This window comes from Ammodytes marinus (genome assembly GCF_949987685.1).
Source record: "Ammodytes marinus genome assembly, contig: scaffold_130, whole genome shotgun sequence".
NCBI lineage: Eukaryota > Metazoa > Chordata > Actinopteri > Uranoscopiformes > Ammodytidae > Ammodytes > Ammodytes marinus.
The window spans coordinates 35,970-58,022 of NW_027648525.1; the positions used below are offsets into that span (position 1 = coordinate 35,970).

Consider the following 22,053-nt stretch of genomic DNA (forward strand, 5'->3'; position numbering starts at 1 on the left):
CCGACTTTCTGATGGAGGCTCTCGGGGAGATATTCACGTCACCCCCGCCCATCGACCGTGCGCACCGCACCGGCCCGCTACCGGAACGAGGATCCCCAAAGCCGAGGCCTTTCATCGTGTGCTTCCATAACTTCTCTGACAAGGAAAAAACATTAAGGTGGGCAATGAAACACGAACTGAAACACCGCAATGTGACTTTGAGAGTGTACCAAGACATGAGTGCTAACCTGGCCAAAAAGAGAGCTACTTTTAATGGCATCAAGCAGGAGCTGTACAAAAAAGGCATCCGCTTCGGACTGTTACACCCGGCACGTCTGCGCGTCACCTTTGATGGAGAATCGTTCTACTTCGACACCCCCGAAGAAGCGAGGGCCTTCTATGAGCGGCGCGTTGCAGGCTAATTTGGATAAGACAATGTAAGAGCTGAACTGTGTGAGCAGGTGCGCAGAAATGCGCACACACTTCTCATGCCCCGATGCAGATATTGGTAACTGCTATTCACACTAATTGTTAATGAGGCGACTACTCATCTTTACTAATTTGTGGCTCAGATGTAAGCTTTTATGCAGTTGGTTTGTACTTGTTGTGGGAAATTATACACTACATTTAATATAGGATTTGAATAAGTTGGGTGTTTTCTCTCAAAGTAGGAGAAATATAGGAAATGTCTCTCGGGGGACAAGATAAGGGAATCCTGCGGCTAGCCCCTGTTAGGGAGACCAGCATAGGAATGGAACGTGTTAAAGTTGTTCCTTTTTGTTTTGTTTTTGTTCTCTTTAGTTTTTTTAGTTTTTTTCTCAGGGTGTTCAGAGTTTTTTGGGATACACACTACCTCTACCTTTCACAAATAGAATATAACAATAAACCCAGAGTAAAGTAATGTTAAGTGGAGTAATAACAGGAGGAGACACTGCCAGATTTGTCAGTTGGAATGTTAAGGGGCTAAATGGCCCTGTTAAAAGAGCTCGAATTTTTGCTCACCTTAAAAAACTCAAATCTGAAATAATTTTTTTACAGGAGACACATTTAATAATAGAGGATCATCTTAGATTACGAAGACCATGGGTCGGTCAAATATTCCACTCCAATTTCAATAGCAAATCAAGGGGAGTGGCAATTCTTTTCCATAAAAAAGTTCAGTTCACCGCAGCAGATGTTATTTCTGATCCGAATGGCCGCTACATTATAATCTCTGGATCACTTTTTCATACACCAGTGATACTTGTTAATGTATATGCCCCCAATTGGGATGATGAAGATTTTATAAAGAAAATTATATCCAATATTCCTTCTCTAAATTCTTATTACTTGATATTTGGAGGTGATTTAAATTGTCTAATTAACCCCAATCTAGATAGATCCAACCCTGCTTTAATACCTCCATTAAAAATGGCAAGGGCCTTATCAGCCTTTATGGATCAGGTTGGATGCATTGATCCCTGGAGGTTCCAGAACCCCAACAAGAAAACATTTTCTTTCTATTCACATGTACACCATTCATATTCCCGTATAGATTATTTTTTTATAGATAAAACTCTTCTCCCATCAGTGGCTAATACAGAATATTCTGCAATTGTGGAATCAGACCATGCGCCATTAATCCTAGATCTGTCATTTAATCTCTTGCAGAAACCCCGCCCTCTGTGGAGGCTCAACTCTCTCCTGCTAGGTGATAAAAGCTTTTGTGATTTGATTAATAAGGTCATTGATGAGTTTCTCATAAACAACCAGAAAGACAATGTAAGCCCCTCTCTTCTCTGGGAGACTCTCAAAGCTGTCATCAGGGGAGAAATTATAGCTTTTTCTTCCTTACAAAATAAGGTACGCAGAGAAAAACAAGACAAACTTTTAAAATCTATAAGAGAGTTAGACTCACAAAATTCAATGACACCATCACCAGACCTTTCCAAGCAGAGATTGAATTTACAGAAGGAATATGATTTATTGTCAACCGGTAAAGTAGAGAGGCAACTTCTGCGGGCACGTGGACTCAATTATGAAAGTGGTGAGAAGGCGGGAAGATTACTGGCACACCAGCTTAAAGTTAAAGCCAATTCACAGCATATATCCCAAATAAAAAATATCTTAAATCAATTAACAATAATCCCATCTGAAATTAATAATGTCTTTAAAGAATTCTACTCTACTTTATATCAATCTGAAAGTCCACCTAATGATACAGACATGGAAATGTTCTTTGAGGGTATAATTTTTCCTAAAATTGGAAACGATCAAGCCGGGAATCTAGAACAGTCATGGAACATAAGTGAAATAACAAAATCAATCAAAGCCATGCAAAGTGGGAAGACACCTGGGCCAGATGGTTTTCCAATTGAATTCTTTAAGAAATTTTCAGACAAACTATCACCACTTTTGCTTAACATGTTTAATGAGTCATTGGCCCAAGGAACCCTGCCTCAAACTCTTACTATGGCATCAGTTACTCTGCTGTTAAAACCTGGGAAGGACGCAGATGCATGTGGATCTTATCGTCCAATATCTCTTCTAAATGCAGATTATAAAATATTGGCGAAGGCCTTGGCTATGCGGCTGGAAACAGTTATACACCAGATCATCTCCGATGATCAAACTGGTTTTATTACCAATCGCCACTCATTCAGTAATATCCGCCGCCTGCTAAATGTTATTTATTCACCTGCATCTGAAGAGGTTCCAGAGATGGTTATCTCCTTAGATGCGGAGAAAGCATTTGATAGGGTGGAATGGCCATATTTGTTTAGGGTCTTGGAGAACTTTGGTTTTGGTCACCAATTTGTGTCATGGGTTAAACTTTTGTATTCTTCTCCCAAAGTTTCAGTCATTACAAATAGATTACATTCAGAATATTTTAATTTACATAGAGGTACCCGCCAAGGCTGCCCTTTAAGCCCGTTACTTTTTGCTTTGGCGATTGAACCATTGTCAATTGCTCTTAAAACCTCACCAAACATTAGTGGTATTCTTAGATGGGGCACTGAGCATAAAGCTTCTCTTTATGCTGATGATTTATTGGTTTATATTTCCGACCCAGCTAAATCTGCCCCGGCATTAATAGAAATTCTTAGACAATTTGGGCCATTTTCCGGATATAAATTGAATTTTGCAAAAAGTGAATGTTTCCCTTTAAACAATTTGGCTACTGAAATCCCAGAAATGCAACTGCCATTTCATAAATGTAATTCTGAATTTAAATACCTGGGTATTTATATCACTCGGAAATATGAACATTTGTATGATAGGAACTTTTCTCCATTATTGATTAAGATTAAGGAAGACTTTGACAGATGGAAAACGATATATTTCTCACTAGCAGGCAGGGTTAACGCTATTAAGATGAACATTCTTCCACGCTTTTTGTATTTGTTCCAGTGTCTGCCACTCTTCTTGCCTAAACTCTTTTTTACTACTTTAGATAAGCTCATTACAGGCTTTTTGTGGGGCAATAAACTACCGAGGATAAATAAAGTGATGTTGCAAAGACATCGCACTCAAGGAGGTCTCTCTCTTCCCAATTTTAGATTTTACTACTGGGCTGCAAATATACAGAAAATAATGTACTGGATTAAATTCCCCCAAATTAACTGGTGTCTAATTGAAGCTAATTCGTGCCCCTCTTGCTCCCTTGTATCGTTGGTGACCTCCAGTCTCCCCCTTTCCCCAAGACAATACTCATCCAGCCCTATAGTAATTACAACATTGAAAATCTTATCCCAGTTCCGCAAAAGATTTAACCTCTCTGCTGCGTCTAGTCTAACTCCTGTCCATAATAGTCACCTCTTTCTTCCCTCTAGACTGGATCATGCATTCAATTTATGGCTTAAAAACGGCATTACTAACATTGGTCAATTATATATAGGTGGGGTTTTTGGAAGCTCCGGAGATGTATTTGTGAAATATAATATCCCTCGAAACCATCTGTTCCGTTATTTCCAGGTACGGCAATTTGCCAAATCTCTAAACCCTAGTTTTCCTAACTTACCCCAGGAATCATTATATGAAAGAATCTTGGATTCACCACCAAAGCTTAAAGGTTGTATATCCAGAATATATCAGATTATTAACTCAGCGGCTGAGACTAATATTGTCAAGATTAAGGGAGATTGGGAAAAAGAGTTGGGAGTGAGTTTATCAGAATCATTTTGGAATCAAGCTTTAATCAGAGTGAATAAGAGTTCATCATGCTCACGCTTAAGCATAATACAGTTTAAGGTACTGCATCGCTTACACTACTGTAATTCCAAACTCTCAAAGATTTACCCAAATGTACAAGATAGCTAGCCTGGCATTCCCAGACCTGCCACTAGGCGCTGGCAAATTAAATTTGCTGCGCGTGTTGGTCTGGAGACGCTCCGTTGAAGCTTATCAAGACTACCAGAAATCTGGTATAACGTTTCAATTGGTTCTATCTAATATGGGCGCGCCAGAGCCCTTTATATGGTGCTCTGGGGAGGACGTAACCGGATGACGACAGTGACGTGCATGCGACGTCGAAGCTGTGATAGTAAACATCAAAGATGGCTGCGGATATGTTGTGTGAGTTTGAGACTGCTTTGGCCTCGACCCTTAACGAATTGGAAGACGGGACTCATAGCTTTCACTAGCAAGTAAGTGGAATGTTCTGTTTTGCCGACCGACAACGGCAAACGTTTAATTGAACAGTTTAACAGCTGTTCGCTAAACGAACGGGGCTTACGTCACTTGTGCATCGCTCTGATTGGTTGTAGTGCTATCCAACTGCGTGCAGTGGCATTTGAAATGCACGAGTAGGAGCCGCCCCTAGAGTTGGAAATTACTATTGATCGTCGCCAGACCCTCTATCGTTCAAGATATCAGGGTCAGGATTTCCAGGCTACAAGATAGCTGCAATCGATGTCATAATTCACCTGCAGATCTTACGCACATGTTTTGGTCCTGCCCACAACTGGTAGACTACTGGAATGGCATATTTAAATTCCTTTCTGAATCCTTGAACCTAAACCTTCAACCCAATGCCTCTATGTGTATATTTGGTACAGACTCTGATAAAGATCCAGACTTAAACAATAAACATAAAAATGCTATTGCTTTCTCAACCCTCCTAGCGCGTAGGAGAATTCTGATGGACTGGAAATCACCCCGATCCCCAAGTTGTACTGTGTGGGTGAAGGATCTTATGTTCTTTTTAAAATTAGAAAAAATTAAGTTTTCGCTTCGGGGTCAACCTGACAAATTTGGTTCTACTTGGGGCCCAATTATACAACACTTCGACAAATTGAAAAATCTCTCTGCAGACTTGTAGCTCAGGCCCCTCCCCATCCAGCCTTCTGTCCTTTTTAATTTACTAAAATAATCGCTGTTATTATTATTTTTTATTTATTTTATTTTGACTTTATTCTTAAGTTATCTTTTATTATTATTTATTAACTGACATGTCCTCCTGCACTCTAATGCTTTTTTTGTTTTGTTTGTGCTCTGTACTTGGGTCACTGTTTGTCATCTAGGGTAGTGTGTATGTTCGCCATGGGGGGTGGGGGGAGGGGGGTTTGGGTGTAAAAAAACAAAAATTTCATTCATTTGTATTCTGCAAGTGTTACATGCACATTGTGTGATATACATTGTATTGTTATACTTTTTCATTCAGAATAAAAAACACTATGCTAAAAAAAAAAAAGTCCAAGTCCTTAAGTGCAATAGTGCAATCATGTGTGTATGAGATGGGATGGGGAGTGTCAGTGTGGCAGTAGAGTGGGATTCAAGATTCAAGATGATTTATTTTGTCATTGTACATGTTTCAGAACAACGATAATCTGTTTACAGTTCTACCCCGCCAAGAGACATAGAGTGACAGTAACCAAACATGGGATACACTGAAGAGTCGTCTAGCGTGCTCACTGCAACTTTAAATCAAATTTAGATTTTTAATTGGTTCATAATATAAAATGAATGTTGTTTACAGTTCGTACTTGGACATGAAGAGCAAACGTATTTCTGCATCAGTGTCTGTCTCCTTCACAATGACTGTATGTCTGTCCAACTTTCCTCACAGGAAAATGTGATCCCTGGAACACTGTTTGAAGTTAGAAAGCTTCCTGAAAAGTTACTGTTTCACTGCTGTTGTTTACAGCAGCAGGGCCCACAGTTTGGTTTACAAACATATTCTAGTCTTATGTTTGGTTCCAGGTTCCTCAAAATAATTTGATTTATGATGATAGAATTATTCAATACTAAGAATTACATGTAGAGAAAATATGTTTAGTAAACTAACTGCAGGCTCTGTGAATGTAAACAAAGCCCCTTCCTCTGAAACTACACAGTGACCCTTTAATACTGAGCCACATCCCTGAGCGATGGAAGGAGTGAGGGAGAACGTGGAGCAGCTTCTGGCTCTGTGTCTGCAGAGGATCAGCATGGAGGAAGACAACGCTACTATGGAGCTGGGTGAGAGTGAGACAGGCTGATGGTGAGACAGTGAGACAGGCTGATGGTGAGACAGTGAGACAGGCTGATGGTGAGACAGGCTGATGGTGAGACAGTGAGACAGGCTGATGGGTGAGACAGTGAGACAGTGAGACAGGCTGATGGGTGAGACAGTGAGACAGGCTGATGGGTGAGACAGGCTGATGGTGAGACAGTGAGACAGACTGATGAGTGAGACAGGCTGATGGTGAGACAGTGAGACAGACTGATGAGTGAGACAGTGAGACAGGCTGATGGTGAGACAGTGAGACAGACTGATGAGTGAGACAGTGAGACAGGCTGATGGTGAGACAGTGAGACAGGCTGATGGGTGAGACAGTGAGACAGGCTGATGAGTGAGACAGTGAGACATGCTGATGGGTGAGACAGTGAGACAGGCTGATGGGTGAGGCAGTGAGACAGGCTGATGGTGAGACAGGCTGATGGTGAGACAGTGAGACAGGCTGATGGGTGAGACAGTGAGACAGGCTGATGGTGAGACAGGCTGATGGTGAGACAGTGAGACAGGCTGATGGTGAGACAGGCTGATGGGTGAGACAGTGAGACAGGCTGATGGTGAGACAGTGAGACAGGCTGATGGGTGAGACAGTGAGACAGGCTGATGGGTGAGACAGTGAGGCAGGCTGATGGGTGAGACAGGCTGATGGGTGAGACAGTGAGACAGGCTGATGAGTGAGACATGCTGATGGGTGAGACAGTGAGACAGGCTGATGAGTGAGACATGCTGATGGGTGAGACAGTGAGACAGGCTGATGGTGAGACAGTGAGACAGGCTGATGGGTGAGACAGTGAGACAGGCTGATGGTGAGACAGTGAGACAGATATATTAGATATATAGTGATATATTTCAGGCATTTTTTTGTTAAAATGTACAGGATTCAGGCTTACAGCTCATGAAAACTAGAAATTGAGCATCTCAAAATATTAGAATATTCCATAAGGCCAACCAAAACAAATATTTATAATACAGAAATGTCGGTCTTTTCATAAGTATTTTCATTCATCTACTACAGGGTTTCTCAACGGGGGCGGCACCGCCCCCTGGGGGGCGTTCGTACAACCCAGGGGGGCGCTGGGACCAGGCTGGGACACGAGAGCTTTTTTTTTTTTTCTTTTTTTTTAATAAATATATTTTAAACTTTCTTAAAAATCTTATAAATCTTTTGACTGCAAAAATAGGTAACCTGAAATAAACAGCCTATTTTAAATTTTCATGTTTCTAACCCCTCGACCTCTTTTTAACTATTCTCTCCTTATCTTCTGCGGTCTGTTGCCTGTCACAGCCTTAGAAAAGAGAAGGCTCTGCAGACAGCCATTCAGAGGTCTTTGAATCAGAACAACCAGCCAATCAAAGCCTTAGCGGCAGAGGAATCAGCCAAGGGTTAGGGTTAGGGTTAGGGTTAGGGTTAGGGTTAAGGGTTAGGGTTAGGGTTAGGGTTAGGGTTGGGGTTGGGGTTGGGGTTAGGGTTAGGGTTAGGGTTAGGGTTAGAGGGTTAGGGTTAGGGTTAGGATAAGGGGGTTTTAACCAGGATCGCCGGAACGGCGATCGTCAAATAACTCTCCTTGAAAAGGTAAAGTTGACATTTAAAGAGGCCTACTAGACTAATTTTGGGATGGGCTTTCCTATGGTGCTACCCCCGAGGCTCTACGAGCTTTCCTTCTTTGAGTTTCGAGCGTTTTTATGTTTAAAAGTTCTGTATCTCCTGAACAAAAGGTTGTAGAGACTCGGAGACAACTCCAGTGTATTCAGCGTACCCGAATTATGTCTGACGGAACTTGGTTTCTAGTCTCCAGGACCTACGGTTCTGGAGTTATAAGCGAAAACGTTAGCCCAATAGGAATGAATGGCGTCATTGAAAATTTCTCCAAGTGCTGAGTCCAAAAAAAAAGTTCCCACAGAAAGTGTCTAGGAGCACGTTTCAGGCCATTGTGTCCTTGGGCAAGACACTTCACCCCGACTTGCCTGGTGTGAATGTGTATGACTGCTGTATGTTTGAGGTGGTGGTCTGAGGGGCCGTAGGCGCTGAATGACAGCCACGCTTCCGCCATCGGTATGACTGAGTGTGAATGAATGGAACCTGGAACCCTGTGAAGCGCCTTAAGTGCCTAGAAAAGCGCCATTGTTATCCTTTATGAAACCAGGTAAAGTTCATTCGCTCTTCAATGTGCCCCTGTGACAGGAAGCACCAAAGACAAGCTGATCTCGGAGCTGAATAAGATCCAGTTGGACCTGACGGACCAGCGAGAGGAGAGTGGCGAGCGGCTGGGCGGGGTGAGCCGGGCCCTGCAGCGCGTAGAGAGCTCTCTAACCCTAACCCTCTCCGACTGCAGACGCTCTGATGATGCTCTGGAGAAACGACTCTCCAAACTGGAGGGAGTGTGTGGCCGGCTGGACGGGGTGTCCGAGTCTATAGCCAAGATCAAGGACGGTACGTTAAGACTTATGTACTATATCATCTAACCCTCTCACCCTCTCACCCTCTAACCCTAACCCTATTCTACTATATTACTAACCCCATAACCCTCACACCCTCTAACCCTCACACCCTCTAACCCCCTAACCCTCTCACCCTCTAACCCTAACCCTATGTACTATACTAACCCTCTAACTCTAACCAAGATCAAAGAGGGTACGTCAAGGCTTTCTGTACTCTGCTATATTGACTAACCCTCTAACCCTAACCTCATAACCCTCTAACCCTAACCCTCTAACCCCCTAACCCTCTCACCCTCTCACCCTCTCACCCTCTCACCCTCTCACCCTCTAACCCTCTAACCCTCTCACCCTCTAACCCCCTGACCCTCTAACCCTCTCACCGTCTAACCCCCTAACCCTCTAACCCTCTAACTCTCTAACCAACTAACCCTCTAACCCTAACCTCATAACCCTCTAACCCTGACCCTCTAACCCCCTAACCCTCTCACCCTCTCACCCTCTAACCCTCTAACCCTCTCACCCTCTAACCCCCTGACCCTCTAACCAACTTACCCTCTAACCCCCTGACCCTCTAACCCTCTCACCGTCTAACCCCCTAACCCTCTAACCCTCTAACTCTCTAACCAACTAACCCTCTAACCCCCTAACCCTCTAACCCTCTAACTCTCTAACCAACTAACCCTCTAACCCCCTAACCCTCTAACCCTCTAACTCTGTAACCAACTAACCCTCTAACCCCCTAACCCTCTAACCCCCTAACCCTCTCACCCTCTAACCCCCTAACCCTCTCACCCTCTAACCCCCTGACCCTCTAACCCTCTCACCCTCAAACCCCCTAACCCTCTCACCCTCTAACCCCCTAACCCTCTAACCCTCTAACTCTCTAACCAACTAACCCTCTAACCCCCTAACCCTCTAACCCTCTCACCCTCTAACCTCCTAACCCTCTAACCCTCTAACTCTCTAACCAAATGATGGGCCGCCCTCTGCATTGGGCCCCCCCACGACTGTATCACTTTTCCCCCCAGTCCGTCGGCCCTGCCCGGTGTGCTTGTGCAGTAATCCACCCCTGGATAGGTTACACAATTAAGAAAAAAACAATGACGTTCATAACTAATTTATATATTTTTTGTAATGTAATGATTATCAGGAACTTGGTGCCCTACGCGCTCTGTGTTAACACTTTTGTGTTCCTGTGTTCCTGTCCACTTTTATCTGAGCGGCGGCCCTGACTATATTACTAACCCCCTAACCCTCTAACCCCCTGACCCTCTAACCCTCTAACCCTCTCACCCCCTAACCCTCTAAACCTATGTACTATATTACTAACCAACTAGAGCTCTTACCCTCTGTACTTTATTACTAACCCCTAACCCTAACCCTCTCCTGTGTGGTGTATTTATACAGCCTACGTATTACCCCTGTTGTATTTATGAAGCGTATTATAGATGCAGTAAGCTGTTGTGCTGTGGCCTCTCTCAGGGCTGACCCTCCATGTTTCCTCCCTCTGGTCCTGCGTCTCTAACCCTAACCCTATGGCTTAATGTATTCTACTATATTACTAACCATTCCTGTGGCCTCTTTCCAGGGCTAACCCTCTCTCTCTCTCTCTCTCTATCTCTCTCTCTCTCTCCCTCTGTATTAACATGTCCCTCTCCCTCCCTCCCTCTCTCTCTCTCTCCCTCTGTATTAACATGTCTCTCTCTCCCTCTCTCTCTCTCCCTACCTCCCTCTGTATTAACATGTCCCTCTCCCTCTCTCCCTCTCTCTACCTCCCTCTGTATTAACATGTCTCTCTCTCCCTCCCTCTCTCCCTCTCTCTCTCAGGGCTGACCCTCCATGTTTCCTCCCTCTGGTCCTGTGTCTCTGGCCTGAACTCGTCTCTGGTTCTTCAGGGAGAAACGCTGGAAGGTCCAGGAAGACGTTTAAAGCAGGATGAAGAATCTCAACTCCAGCCTGATACAAGTCATAAACCGTACCGCGCTTAAACCGTACCCTACCCAACTTTTGGCAAATGAAAAGCCAAACTACCCGGACCGAACCGCTCCGATCCGACCCGCTCTACTCGGTGGAAACGAGGCATAAGACATGGTTAGACCATAACCCTAACCGTAACCAAGACATGGCCTTAACATGGTTTAGATCATATTCTAACTCAGACGTTAATCATAATAAGAAGTTTCATGAAGACAACTAGAGTATTCTAATCTCAGTCGCATCATTGAGACATGTAAACTTCAATCACATTGAATATTCCTATCTGAGTTTCCTGGCTGTTAAACTAGCGCATGTGTCTTTAATGACCGATAGAACACAGCGATAATGACATGAAGAACGCGCTGAGGTCAGACTATACTGAATGGGGCTTAGGCCTGGTTAAAGAGTTCAGTGGTACGGTCTGTGTAGTGTGAATGGGGCTTAGGCCAGGTTATAGTGTGAATGGGGCTTGGGCCTGGTTAAAGAGTTCAGTGGCTTGGGCCTGGTACGGTGTGTATTGTGAATGGGGCTTGGGCCTGGTACGGTGTGTAGTGTGAATGGGGCTTAGGCCTGGTTATAGTGTGATTGGGGCTTAGGCCTGGTTATAGTGTGAATGGCGCTTAGGCCTGGTTATAGTGTGAATGGGGCTTAGGCCTGGTTATAGTGTGAATGGGGCTTGGGCCTGGTACGGTGTGTAGTGTGAATGGGGCTGGGGCCTGGTTATAGTGTGGATGGGGCTGGGGCCTGGTTGTAGTGTGAATGGGGCTGGGGCCTGGTTGTAGTGTGAATGGGGCTTGGGCCTGGTACGGTGTGTAGTGTGAATGGGGCTTAGGCCTGGTTATAGTGTGAATGGGGCTTGGGCCAGGTTATAGTGTGAATGAGGCTTAGGCCTGGTTATAGTGTGAATGGGGCCTGGGCCTGGTTATAGTGTGACCCTAACCCTAATCCTTATAGTGTGAATGGGGCTTAGGCCTGGTTATAGTGTGAATGAGGCTTAGGCCTGGTTATAGTGTGAATGGGGCTTGGGCCTGGTACGGTGTGTAGTGTGAATGGGGCTTGGGCCTGGTACGGTGTGTAGTGTGAATGGGGCTTGGGCCTGGTACGGTGTGTAGTGTGAATGGGGCTGGGGCCTGGTTATTGTGTGAATGGGGCTTGGGCCTGGTACGGTGTGTAGTGTGAATGGGGCTTGGGCCTGGTACGGTGTGTAGTGTGAATGGGGCTGGGGCCTGGTTATAGTGTGGATGGGGCTGGGGCCTGGTTGTAGTGTGAATGGGGCTGGGGCCTGGTTGTAGTGTGAATGGGGCTTGGGCCTGGTACGGTGTGTAGTGTGAATGGGGCTTAGGCCTGGTTATAGTGTGAATGGGGCTTGGGCCTGGTTATAGTGTGACCCTAACCCTAATCCTTATAGTGTGAATGGGGCTTAGGGCTGGTTATAGTGTGAATGGGGCTTGGGCCTGGTTATAGTGTGGATGGGGCTTAGGCCTGGTTGTAGTGTGAATGGGGCTTGGGCCTGGTACGGTGTGTAGTGTGAATGGGGCTGGGGCCTGGTTGTAGTGTGAATGGGGCTTGGGCCTGGTTATAGTGTGGATGGGGCTGGGACCTGGTTGTAGTGTGAATGGGGCTTGGGCCTGGTACGGTGTGTAGTGTGAATGGGGCTTGGGCCTGGTGCGGTGTGTAGTGTGAATGGGGCTGGGGCCTGGTTATTGTGTGAATGGGGCTGGGGCCTGGTTATAGTGTGAATGGGGCTTAGGCCTGGTTATAGTGTGAATGGGGCTTGGGCCTGGTACGGTGTGTAGTGTGAATGGGGCTTGGGCCTGGTACGGTGTGTAGTGTGAATGGGGCTTAGGCCTGGTTATAGTGTGAATGGGGCTTGGGCCTGGTTATAGTGTGAATGGGGCTTAGGCCTGGTTATAGTGTGAATGGGGCTTGGGCCTGGTTATAGTGTGAATGGGGCTTAGGCCTGGTTATAGTGTGAATGGGGCTTGGGCCTGGTACGGTGTGTAGTGTGAATGGGGCTGGGGCCTGGTTATTGTGTGAATGGGGCTGGGGCCTGGTTATAGTGTGAATGGGGCTTAGGCCTGGTTATAGTGTGAATGGGGCTGGGGCCTGGTACGGTGTGTAGTGTGAATGGGGCTTGGTACGGTGTGTAGTGTGAATGGGGCTTAGGCCTGGTTATAGTGTGAATGGGGCTTGGGCCTGGTTATAGTGTGAATGGGGCTTAGGCCTGGTTATAGTGTGAATGGGGCTTGGGCCTGGTTATAGTGTGAATGGGGCTTAGGCCTGGTTATGGTAAATGGTAATGGTAAATGGACTTGTATAGCGCTATATCTCCGTTTATCACAGACTCAAAGTGCTTTACATTGTTTTTTTTTTTTTTGTACACATTCACCCAGTCACACACACATTCATACACCGATAGCAGCAGCTACCACGCAGGGTAGGCTTAGCACTAGGGTGCTAAGCTAACTAAGCTAACTATCGGGAGCAATTCGGGGTTCAGTGTCTTGCCCAGGGACACTTCGACATGTGGCGGGGAGACGGGGGATCGAACCTCCGACCGATATATATATATATATGTACAAATATATATATTCATAATTCATATTTATGTATACATAGTTGATTCCACTCAGATCTTAAACTAAATGTCTAAATGAATATTATGAACTCACATCTTGTAGATTTTAATATTTGTGTCGTTTGCTTTTCTTCCAGGTCCCAAAGGAGAACCAGGTGTGTGTTGGTTCTACTCTGATGTCATGTCTGGATAGTCCAGTAGATATGAACTAACCCTAACTAATGTGTGTGTATTAACTATATTATATTAATTAACTCCAGGTCTCCCCGGGGCTGCCCTCCACCTCCCCAGACTTTCCTTCTCCGCTGCGCTCACTGTCCCGATGGATCGATCAGGAACCATCGTGTTCGACCGGCTGTTTGTCAACGAGGGGGACTTCTACGACGCGCACACAGGTGTGTGTGTGTGTTTGTGTGTGTGTGTGTGTGTGTGTGTGGGTGTCTGTGTGTGTGTGTGTGTGTGTGTGTGTGTGTGTGTGTGTGTGTGTGTGTGTGTGTGGGTGGCTGTGTGTGGCTGTCTGTGTGTGTGTGTCCCTTGCATTATTACTATAAATATATATTTTCTCATACTGTGTCTGTCAGGTATTTTCACGGCCCCGTTGGATGGACATTACTTCTTCAGTGCGGTGCTGACGGGACACAGGAACCAGCAGATTGAGGCAGTGCTGTCCCAGTCTAACTACGGGATGGCCAGGGTGGATTCAGGCGGGTACCAGCCCGAGGGTCTGGAGAACAACCCCATCGCTGAGGCCAAGAGTGTGTCGGGCTCTCTGGCTGTGTTCAACATCATCCTGCCTCTGCACCGCGGGGACACGGTCTGCATTGACCTCGTGACCGGCCAGCTGGCGCACTCTGTGGAGCCGCTCACTATGTTCAGTGGCATGCTGCTGTATGAGGACCTGTGATTGGCTAACAAGCCGCCAGCCGATTGGTTAAAGACTCACATCGATGACATCATAATGGCATCATTGTGGAATATTGTTACTAACCCTGGTCCTGAACATTGACCGTAAACCACTAAGCCTTGTATCTGCTACATCATCAATACTAACCGACCTGATTACCCACAAGCCCTTGCTCCTGACCTGATTACCCACAAGGCCTTGCTCCACAGCAACACGCTGTGAGGACTTCTGGGCTCTAGCGTTGGGATCCCTGATGCACTAATCAGAAACCTCGAACCACCGAACGCTCTGATTGGCTGTTCATATTGTGTCTCCGCCCACAGTGAGCTAACCCGCTAGCTGTTAGCTGTTAGCTGTTAGCTGTTAGCTGTTATCTAAACAGTGTTCCTCCGTCAGGACGTCTGTTAATGATCTGATTGGTAGAAATATGGGATGGACCAAAGCCCTGAGACGTCGCTGTGGCAACATGTGACTTAAGAAAAGCTTGTTTGTGTTTGATGTGTCACACATTGTGAATGTTTGATTAGCTGCACCTTTTGTATTTAACAAATAATTGAATTATTTAACTTTGAAGTTTGAGGACAAAGCTGGAAACCAAATCATGAAACTTTAAGCACAAATTTATTTTCAATACAGCGTTTACAGAAGCACAACCAGCTTAAACGTCTGTCTCCTTGTCCATCCTATCCCCAAACCCTAACCCATCCATCTCCTTGTCCCCTAACCCTAACCCATCCATCTCCTTGTCCCCTAGCCCTAACCCGTCTGTCACTTATACATCAGTCCATATTGTGCAGAGATTTTATAAACTTCAATAAATAAAATGTTTGAAATCTCAATTTGTCACCCTCTCTCTCTCTCTCTCTCTCTCTCTCTCTCTCTCTCTCTCTCTCTCTCTGTCTGTCTCTCTCTCTCTCTCTCACACACACACACACACACACACACACACACAGACACACACACACACACACACACACACACACACACACACACACACACACACACACAGATGAAGTTGCGACCCAAATATTAGTTTTAAAAAATGCAGCAATACTCAATGCCTACATGCACTGATAAAACATGAAAAAAAGTGAAACTAGGGCTAAATCCCAATTGTTAGAGCTATTATACTTTACTAAGTTCCTCATTTAAATGTATGAGAAATGCCTCCATCTGGTGGTGACCAGTGGTAGTGACGCAAAGCCTTGTAATCAGGTCAGTATTTGTATGCAGATGTGCAAACACAGTGAATGCTGAGAGAGCACACAGTCTTTTACTGCTCCTGACACACTTTGATACTGACAGAGTATAGAACAATACTTTTAGATATTATATATATTATATTTTAGATATAGACAACAAAAGTTTGGTGATGTTAGTGTAAGTTTTGTTTATTAATATTTTTCAGTTTATTAGATTTATTTTGCTGCATGTTAGAGTTTGGAGCCAACACATGCACACGCTCACACAAAACCTACCGAACAGACTACAATCAACTTCAACGAACCAAGTAAGTGCATAAAGGCTTTAGCTAGGCAACACATTAAGAAAGCTATTGACTTAACACCACTGAGAGACAGACTTATAGGAATACGTTTACATATGGCTACCACCACTGCAAGGTCTCAATCACTTTTTTGATAAGCTGGGGATGCTAATGTTTCAACAATATAAATTTAACTGTATGTAATATCAAATAAATGGGATCTGATGAGTCCAGTCACACGCTGGTCAGTTGGGTCAGTTTCAGACTGGGCTGCGGCTGGCTTCCTCCAGTCTCCATGGTGATGCATTTACAGCAGCAACACGCCATTGTGGCAATTTTTAAGTCAGACCACTTTTTCTTCACCTAGGCTTTGTAAAGAAATTGCAAGATACACTTTTGTATTATGCTAAATCATATTATTTGATCAAAAACACTGATAAATACAAACCTCTGGAGATCTTGTGTCAACTTCTGGGCTGTTGATTTCCTTCCCTTTTCTTCCGTTTTTATTGCTCCATAATAAAACATATTGGTTTTTGTTTTGTTTAGAAGGATTTACTGGGGCTTTAAGCTGCTTTTCCTTTTCTAAACGCACAGATGTCACATGGTGATCTGTGGTGTGTATCCATCAGCTCAGATTGTTAAATTATTTAACTTTGTTTCTTTAGTTTGATTCAGTCTCTGGGATGAACCTGATCCGTCTGTCTGTCTGTCTGTGTGTCTGTCTGTCTGTCTGTCTGTCTGTCTGTCTGTCTGTCTGTCTGTCTGTCTGTCTGTCTGTCTGTCTGTCTGTCTGTCTGTGTGTCTGTCTGTCTGTCTGTGTGTCTGTCTGTCTGTCTGTCTGTCTGTCTGTCTGTCTGTCTGTCTGTCTGTCTGTCTGTCTGTCTGTCTGTCTGTCTGTGTGTCTGTCTGTCTGTCTGTGTGTCTGTCTGTCTGTCTGTCTGTCCGTCAGGTCAACCTCTTTCTCTCTGTGCTGAATATGGAGCTGTTCTGTCACATGGACCAATCAACTGCCCTTTTGATTTTTAGATTTTTTTTGGATCGACAAGCAAAGGCGTCAAACAAATAAACACACACACACACACACACACACACACACACACACACACACACACACACACACACACACACACACACACACACACACACACACACACACACACACACACACACACACACACACACACACACACACACACACACACACACACACACACATTTGCAGACATTAACACCCAGGCCTCTGACAGATGGGGTGGTAGGATAGCCTAGAGGAAAGGTGGCTGACCGGTAACAATGAGGTTGCATGTTCGATCCCCGGCACTGGACAGGAGGGTGTTTTTTTTTTTTTTTTTTTTTTTTATAAGTCTTTATTGAACATGGTTAAAAAAATAATACAAACAAAAATAAAACAATTGAGCAGTAAAAAAGGAAATAAATAAATTAAAAACAAACAAATGGGGTCCTCAGGATCCTAAGCAACAAATACATAACTCAAATAACATAGTTCATGTTCAAAAGGGAAGAAGTTAAGAAAAACTTTTCTGGTCCTACCCCCTCTTATTTTTTATAATTGTTTACAAAAAAAATAAAGGTTCAGTTTGAATCAGTCAGTGTCTATGATGTTTGGCTCGTGGGTTAAAACAAATCAAAACTTTTCGACAAAACAATAACAAAATAAAATAATGGAACAGATGAACGAAAACCATCAAACAGAAAACAGCAAAACAGAACTTCACTGCTCCAGGTCAGAACAATTCAATGTTTTGTTTCTGAAGAGTTTTTTTAGTTTTGATATTGTTGTACATTTTTTTAGCTCATCATTGCAGTTGTTCCACAGACTTACAGCCTTTGTCGTAATACAGTGTAGTTTTGTATTGGTTCTGCCCCTTCACCTGGGAGACCAGGGTTCGATTCCCAGGCAGGGTGTCTCTGCAGTGGACAGAAGAAGAGGGTGCTGCTGACCAGGGTTAAATAAAAAGTTAAAACAACTTGAATAATGATTTCAAATTGCTAAGAGTAATTAGAAAATTAAAATAATTAAAAGATTAAGAATTAATAAATTAAAATAATTGGAAGATTGAAATGATTAAAAAGTTAAGTGTGTGTGTGTCATCTCCCTCTCCACATTTCAACTCAGTCACAAAATCTACTTCAAATATAGGTTAAAATATCCTAAAAAAAAGAAAAAAGAAAAGAAAAAAAAGCTATGCATATCTCTTTTGTCAATTATTGTCTCTGTCTTTGTGTCTGTCTGTCTGTCTGTCTGTCTGTCTGTGTCTGTCTGTGTCTCTCTGCCTGTCTCTCTCTCTGCCTGTCTCTCTCTCTCCCTGTCTCTCTCTCTCCCTGCCTGTCTCTCTCCCTGTCTGTCTGTCTGTCTGTCTGTCTGTCTGTCTGTCTGTCTGTCTGTCTGTCTGTCTGTCTGTCTGTCTGTCTGTCTGTCTGTCTGTCTGTCTGTCTGTCTGTCTGTCTGTGTTCTTACGTAGGTCTCTCTCTCGGTCCTGTCTGTCTTCCTCCTTGGTTTGGCAGCGACAGCAGAGTCTCCTCAGGAGGATGTAGATGTGAGGGAAGACGATCAGCGGAGGAGGCAGGATGGGCCGGTCGTGGAAATTCATGATCAACGCGTATCTCTGGAACTTCCATATCTGGTTAGAGATGGACTTCACCTCGAAGAACATGTTACGAGAGAGAAAGGGTTATTTTTGGCTGTGTAGAGAGGTGTGTGTGTGTGTGTGTGTGTGTGTGTGTGTGTGTGTGTGTGTGTGTGTGTGTCTGTCTGTCTGTCTGTCTGTCTGTCTGTCTGTCTGTCTTACTTGAACACAGCGATCAGCAGGTTAACCAGCAGTATATTAGCCACTAGCAGGTAACAGGCCATGATGGCTGGAGTGAGACCGGCTCCGGGAATACAGGGAGGAAGCTTCTTTCCATCCTCATCGTAAAGATTATCACCACACGGAGCTGAGAGAGAGACAGGCAGAGAGAGAGACAGGGGGGAGAGAGAGAGGGAGGGAGGGAGAGAGAGAGAGAGGCAGGGAGGGAGGGAGAGAGAGAGAGGCAGGGAGGGAGGGAGATAGGGAGGGAGAGAGAGAGACATTAAATTAGTAGTACAGAGAGAGAGAGAGAGAGAGAGAGTGAGAGAGATTGATATATGTTGAGAGAGAGCAGCATTTATATTTTTGAGCAGAGTTCTTAGGCAGTGCACTTTGAATGTGGTTTTTTGTATCATGTGATAAACAGTAATTAAAGAACCTTTATCATTATCTTTACAGTTTAAAGGTTTGTCAGTGTGAGATACTTACAGTTGATCTCTATGGCGTACACTGTGGGTCGGGACAGGAGAAGGGAAAAGAGAAAAATGAAAAATTATTAATAATAATAATTTTAATCGTATTTCATACCACAACATTACAAAGAATATTTAATATATTTAAAAAAGTCTTTATGGCTTGAATACCTGAAAACTTAATTACTAGATGACTTCTAGCTGCTGAGGTACATGCTGTTGTGGCTAAAGTTTGTCTCATTATGAGAACATTTCAACAGACGGAGCGACCAGGAGAACAGTGATTAAGAAAGTCCTTAATGGCTTGCTAATGCTAACCTGAACAAATCAAAATCAAATCAGTTTTATTTTCTACAGCCCAATATCACAAATAGACATTTGCCTCAGTGGGCTTCACCATTCCATACAGTATGACAGTATAAAGAACACTTAATGACTAAATGTTGTTTTGAAAACACTTGAACAGACGATCAAACAAGGAGAGTGTTGGGACAATGGGACAGATAGTGAGGACCAACATGGGCTGACTGCAGTCTTACTTTAGTTTTGTTTCCACACATTGGTACAGTATGATCTGTTACGGTTCGGTACGGTTCGGTACGGTTCGGTACGGTTCAGTACGGCTCGGTACGGTTCGGTACGGTTCGGTACGGTTCGGTACGGTTTGGTACGGTGTGAATGGGGCTTAGGCCTGGTTATAGTGTGACCCTAACCCTAACCCTTATAGTGTGAATGGGGCTGGGGCCTGGTTATAGTGTGAATGGGGCCTGGTTATAGTGTTAATGGGGCTGGGGCCTGGTTATAGTGTTAATGGGGCTGGGGCCTGGTTATAGTGTGAATGGGGCTTGGGCCTGGTTATAGTGTGAATGGGGCTTAGGCCTGGTACGGTGTGTAGTGTGAATGGGGCTTAGGCCTGGTACGGTGTGTAGTGTGAATGGGGCTTAGGCCTGGTACGGTGTATAGTGTGAATGGGGCTGGGGCCTGGTTATAGTGTGAATGGGGCCTGGTTATAGTGTGAATGGGGCTTAGGCCTGGTTATAGTGTGAATGGGGCCTGGTTATAGTGTGAATGGGGCTGGGGCCTGGTTATAGTGTGAATGGGGCTTAGGCCTGGTTATAGTGTGAATGGGGCTGGGGCCTGGTTAAAGAGTCCAGTGGTACGGTGTGTGTAGTGTGAATGGGGCTTAGGCCTGGTTATAGTGTGAATGGGGCTTGGGCCTGGTACGTTGTGTAGTGTGAATGGGGCTTGGGCCTGGTTATAGTGTGAATGGGAATTTTCTATAAGAAAAAGAAAACCAATCGCCTATAATTGGCCGGCCGATAAAATATTTGGTCGGGCCGTAAAATATATATATATATATATATGTATGTACAAATATATATATATTCATAATTCATATTTATGTATACATAGTTGAATCCACTCAGATCTTAAACTAAATGTCTAAATGAATATTATGAACTTATAGTGTGAATGGGGCTGGGGCCTGGTTATAGTGTGAATGGGGTTAGGGTTAGAGGGTTAGGGTTAGGGTTAGGGTTAGGTTAAGGGCTACTTACCACTTTTCAAAAGTTGTTTTTTTGGACCTAGCTCAGGCAAACAGAGGGGCATGGGAATTCCGAGACCACCCTCGGATAGGTCTGGCCCCAGCGGACCTGCTCACGAAATGTGGCGCCCCTGGTGGCTTGTTTGGGTACTGCAATCTTGATTTGAAAACTTTGAAGTGCTGCCATTCAAAGAAACAGAGGGGCATGGGAATTCTGGATAGTGCCCGTGGTAGCCCTGGGCCCCCTCTATATGCCTGAGAAATTTGGCGCCCCTAGTGGCAACTTTTTTTAACATGGGACAACATTTCAAAGTGCTGCCATGGGAACAGGGAGAGGAATGTGGAAATTTGAAGCATATGGGGTGGTGGGTATGGATGAGGGCTACGTCTGTGCAAAATCTTGGCTCCCTGGCGGCTTGTTTTGGTATAGAAAATTGAATTTGAAAATTTCAAACTTGTGCCACTCGGCGAGGGAGATGGGCATAGGGACGGCCTTTGGTGTGGGAGGTGCCCCAGGCCCCCTAGACATGTGTGCGAAGTTTTGGAGTTCTAGCTCACTTCCTTCATATAGCTGCCATTGACCCCCTATGTAAAAAAGGTTGAACATTTTACCAAGTGCCGAGTCCAAAAAATAAAGTTCCCCCAGAAAGTGTCTATGAGCACGTTTCAGGCCATTTTGAGTCGTTTGGTAATGGTCTGTATTGAAGTTTTTTAAAAACCCTATATAAAGGGTTAGGTAGTTTGAGCTATCTCGGTGACACCCCCTGCTTCATCCGACGACTGGGCAGTTGAAGTGGGGTGACACAGTCATTCCACTCCAGGGTCATAGTCGAAAAGTTTTGATTTGTTTTAACCCACGAGCCAAACATCATAGACACTGACTGATTCAAACTGAACCTTTATTTTTTTTGTAAACAATTATAAAAAATAAGAGGGGGTAGGACCAGAAAAGTTTTTCTTAACTTCTTCCCTTTTGAACATGAACCATGTTATTTGAGTTATGTATTTGTTGCTTAGGATCCTGAGGACCCCATTTGTTTGTTTTTAATTTATTTATTTCCTTTTTTACTGCTAAATTGTTTTATTTTAGTTTGTATTATTTTTTTAACCATTTTCAATAAAGACTTAAAAAAAAAAAAAAAAAAAAAAAAACACCCTCCTGTCCAGTGCCGGGGATCGAACAAGCAACCTCATTGTTACTGGTCGGGCACCTTTCCTCTAGGCTATCCTACCACCCCAACTGTCAGAGGCCTGGGTGTTAATGTCTGCAAATGTGTGTGTGTGTGTGTGTGTGTGTGTGTGTGTGTGTGTCTGTCTGTCTGTCTGTCTGCCTGCCTGCCTGCCTGCCTGTCTGTCTGTCTGTCTGTCTGTCTGTCTGTCTGTCTG

At 44.4% G+C, this 22,053-nt stretch overlaps 1 protein-coding gene across 1 annotated transcript; it reads left to right on the plus strand.

Moving 5' to 3' along the window:
• Window positions 1-6,326: 6,326 nt before the first annotated feature.
• Window positions 6,327-14,667, plus strand: LOC307270424 (EMILIN-1-A-like; the record flags this gene model as incomplete). Its single annotated transcript, XM_080054306.1, has 6 exons — window positions 6,327-6,417; window positions 8,637-8,885; window positions 11,204-11,284; window positions 13,586-13,603; window positions 13,709-13,843; window positions 14,030-14,667. The coding sequence occupies 6 exons, from the start codon at window positions 6,327-6,329 to the stop codon at window positions 14,350-14,352; spliced, it is 897 nt and encodes a 298-aa protein (XP_079910432.1). The 3' UTR covers window positions 14,353-14,667.
• Window positions 14,668-22,053: the final 7,386 nt, after the last annotated feature.